This window comes from Branchiostoma belcheri, unplaced genomic scaffold (genome assembly GCF_001625305.1).
Source record: "Branchiostoma belcheri isolate BF01 breed outbred unplaced genomic scaffold, Haploidv18h27 scaffold6, whole genome shotgun sequence".
Lineage (NCBI taxonomy): Eukaryota > Metazoa > Chordata > Leptocardii > Amphioxiformes > Branchiostomatidae > Branchiostoma > Branchiostoma belcheri.
The window spans coordinates 7445980-7450029 of NW_017804242.1; the positions used below are offsets into that span (position 1 = coordinate 7445980).

The 4050-nt window shown below is 39.8% G+C and overlaps 1 protein-coding gene across 1 annotated transcript in view; it reads right to left on the reverse strand.

The window, feature by feature from the left end:
- The window catches only part of LOC109482332, a 31047-nt gene that overhangs the window by 19440 nt on the left and 7557 nt on the right, over positions 1-4050 (reverse strand). Inside the window, exons 4-6 of the mRNA XM_019785013.1 lie at positions 3483-3508; positions 3120-3253; positions 1671-1802 (exon numbers count right to left, since the gene is read on the reverse strand). Coding sequence (XP_019640572.1) covers positions 1671-1802; positions 3120-3253; positions 3483-3508 — 292 coding nt within the window. The remainder of the gene's footprint in view (positions 1-1670; positions 1803-3119; positions 3254-3482; positions 3509-4050) is intronic.

The following is a 4050-nucleotide window of genomic DNA, read 5'->3' on the forward strand; positions in this document are numbered from 1 at the left end:
ACCTTGGTATATATACCCTTGGTATATATCGGCCAATTTCTACTATTTTTCCAGCGATCCGCGGTGCCTGGTAGAGGCTAGTCGGGGCGACAGGCACGCACTGCCGCCGCATTGCTTACGGGAGGCCAGGCGCGCGCTACCGAGCGGGGGATCAATGTATGCACGACGATCTGCAGGGGCCGCAGCGCAGGATCGTAAAAAATGGCCTAATAGCATACATAATAACACATACATAAGACCTACACGAACCAGCGCCCACCCCAAAATTTCCAGTATGAAATAAAAATACCAAAATTTTATCAATCCTGTCAATAGTAGAATAATTTGCACTGACTGACAGGAAAAAATCCTGTCAGCAGTGCAAATTATTCTACTATTGACAGGACGATCCTGTCAGCAGTGCAATATTTTCTGCTATTGACAGGACGATCCTGTCAGCAGTGCAATATTTTCTGCTATTGACAGGACGATCCTGTCAGCAGTGCAATATTTTCTGCTATTGACAGGACGATCCTGTCAATAGCCACAGGCATTTTGCCTAGCATATGCCTAATGTTTACCTTCGGACATGGTCTGCTCTGTTAATTCTTACTCAAACACATTCACATACATGTACTACTAGTATATGGTTACAGGAGCAGAGCAGACCATGAAATTGCAACACTATGTAACCCAAAACGAATCACCATGGTGACAGACGTCAACAAATCATGTCATTGGTCAGGTCAGAGGTCACTGTTTGGAGAAAAAGAAGAGGAAGAAACTGAGCAAAACATATTTAGGCTTTAATTTGTAATAAGCTACTCTACCACTATATTCATGTCAGAGATACACAACATTTCAACATCATTGTAAGACGAAAGTACCCATAGTCTAGCTCTTTTACGGCAAGTACATTGAACAGTAGACCACGGCTCCAACGCCCCATTCTGAAGGTTGCACCCTTTCAAGTAGATGCATGAACAAAAACAGCCGGGCCGTGTATACTTACAATCTCTTGGTAAGGTAACTGGCATATTTTACAGTATCTAATTTACTAATTTGTACCTTGCTAAGTAATATAATAACGAATACAAGAACAAGCTTGCATGCATGTATTATAGATTTCTAAAGGCACAGTGATATCTGAATTTTACCGACAATTCCAACTTAATATTACTAGAAAGATAACATTTATCTTCGAATTCGCATATGGTCTTCTCTGTTAATTCTTACTCAAACACATTTATATAGATATATATGGTGACAGGAGTCTAAATCCCTCCTGCCATAAAATTGCAACATGATCTAACCAAAAACTAGTTACCATGGGGATAGACGTCTGGCTCATCAGGTCATTGACCTTATGAAGAAGGAGGAGAAGAAGAGGAAACAGAGCAAAAACATTATGTTTTCCTTCGTTAAACTTAACCCTTGTCCTGTTGACATTCCTGGCACAATATTTTTCAATAATTTCATGTCTTAATTAGATCATAGACCCCCAATTTTTTTTGCCCTGCAGTGGCATAGTTACTTCCGCATTCGTTGCGTTTCGCTGCGGTGTGATGCGTTGCACGAGAAATACCGCCAAATCGTACATATACAGGATGCAGTATAGATGGTACTGTATTTGCAGAACGACAATTGTTGCGCTCAGCAGGACAAGTGTTTTAACAATTCATCCTACCAACCTGGACTCCTCCGCTTCACAAGCCTCACGAGGTATGAAAACGTCACAGACAGGAATGATGTAAACCAGCAGCATGGCGTCAATAGTACCGCACAACAAGGGCGCCGTGAAGCCGATGTAGTACACACAGATACTGCAATAAAGAAATTCAAGAGTATTTTAGTGATTTTGGAAAAGTAATCAATGGTATAAGTTATGTTGGTAATCTTAGAATTCATAGCGGTTAAAAGTAATGATTAAGCGAAAATACATGGTTAAATAATAAAAGATAATGCTTTAATCAAAGATTTATTTTGAAATTGTTGATTTAGATAATATTGATATAATTAAACAATTGCTTTAGAGTGGTGGGTGATATACAATGTATTTACCACTCTCCTGTAGGTAATGAAAAAAATCAAAGCTCTCAAAGCATGCATATGACCAATTCACACCTGTACAGACGGTTTCATAAAAAAATATAAATCCATCTGGTGCCACTGGAAGACAGGCAAAAAATGCCAAGATTATGGACGATATACAAAATGGTTAATAAACTATTGGATGTACCAACTAGTTACTAATACCAGCTCAGAAGAAAAAATAAATAATCATGCCTTTAAGTATTATAGTTATAAACTAAGGATTGATGTGTCAAAAACTCCTAGAACCATATCATAGACTGGAACTCGATGCCACCAAGTACAGTATCATCCCTTAAAGACCAAGAGGTTTCAGTGCTAGTTCAATGTATGTACACCTTTCGACCGATACATTCGATGCTAGACGGAGGAAATTGTGTTATTCCTTCATTAATAGACTTTACGCCACCAACAATAGTATAACATACTGTCTATTGAGGTTTGACTGTCAGTTCAGAAATACGTATTTTAAAAATGTATATAAATAGTTGTATGGTTAGTGTTTCTGTGGTTTTTATGTTTGTATTATGGGATTACCTGAAATAAAGCCATTCATTCATTAATTCATTCATAGCTTTACACAATGTTTATAGTTGAATGTACAAACGCTAGGTGTAACAAGTCGTTCGGTGCAATTAGCCAGTTTGATAGATTCCCTAGTTTATTAGCCATTTTGTATATGATGAATAATAAACAAGACTGGCAATGAAAACATACATTGCCATGGCGACGGTGGTTGCTGTTAGGGTTATTGTTTGCATGGTACTGCCATGATTTCATGATTTTGAGGATTTTGCCCTCCCCTGAGTGTATAGTGAACGAGCCCCGGGGTCACAGAAAGTACATGTAGGGCATCCGGGGCAGACAGGTTCTCCCAAGGGTTTCCAGGAATGTGGGCATGTCAACAAACAGAGCTGTGAGACATGCCTGTGGACATTCCATGCCTGTGAACAAATGCCTGTACAATTCCTAGAATTCTTGCGAATTGCACACAACACTGTACCATTAGGCTACTACCTAAGACGTCGACAAAAATTAGGTTAACAGACCTGCAGGCAAATACAGACAGGACGTACGCCCCCACGCTACAGAAGATGTTGACCAACAGTTCGTCAAACGCCGGGTGGAAAGCCGTGATGGAGTTCCAACCGGTCAGGCTCCACATGGTCTGCACGTCTCCGATCTAGTCAGGACAGAAAAAAAGTTAGGCTACACCAGGCTCCTTTGAAGGCTAAATGGGTAGTAGAAATGCTACTTAGCATTGTCTGCGAGGACATTCAGAACATGCGAGTATGAGATTGTCATGTAGAAGAAAAAAAAATTAATATACTTGTACAGTTAAATTTGTCTAAGACGACCACTCATGTAAGACGAAAAGTGCTCTTCTTAGAGAAGTGGTCTTCTTGCCTTACTTTTTGTATAAGAGGGAACAGGGAAGCTGTAGCAAAATTTTCACCCATTTTACAACACCAGCCAGGTCTAACCTCATTTGCATAGGACAGGAAGGCATCGGAATGATCTTGGTGACGTTAAACAGCTTGTTTTTCAGTGTGTTTTGGTGTGTTGGGTCATTTTATGCTCAAGGTTAGATAAATTACTATGGGTTGATTCGGACAACAAATAGAGAATGAATTTTTGGAATGAATTGTTTGTAACGTTATAGTGGTAACGCTATATGATGCTGTGTTGTTACAAACCACATGTTCCATGTTCCATGTTCCATGTTAAAGGAACACAAAAACGTCAAAACGTCAAGTTGTTTAACGTCACCAGGATCATTCCGATGCCATCCTGTGCTATGCAAATGAGGTTAGACCCCCTGTTTTCGCGTTGCATTCTGGGGATGGGAAACTCGTGAATTGCTCAAAGACAGTCATGCTGTCGAAATCAATGGCAAACAGACGGATTTTATCAGCATTTCTCGCTTGTTATCATACTAAAATGGTAGCCTGGTTACCAAACCTATTATAGCTCCCGAGT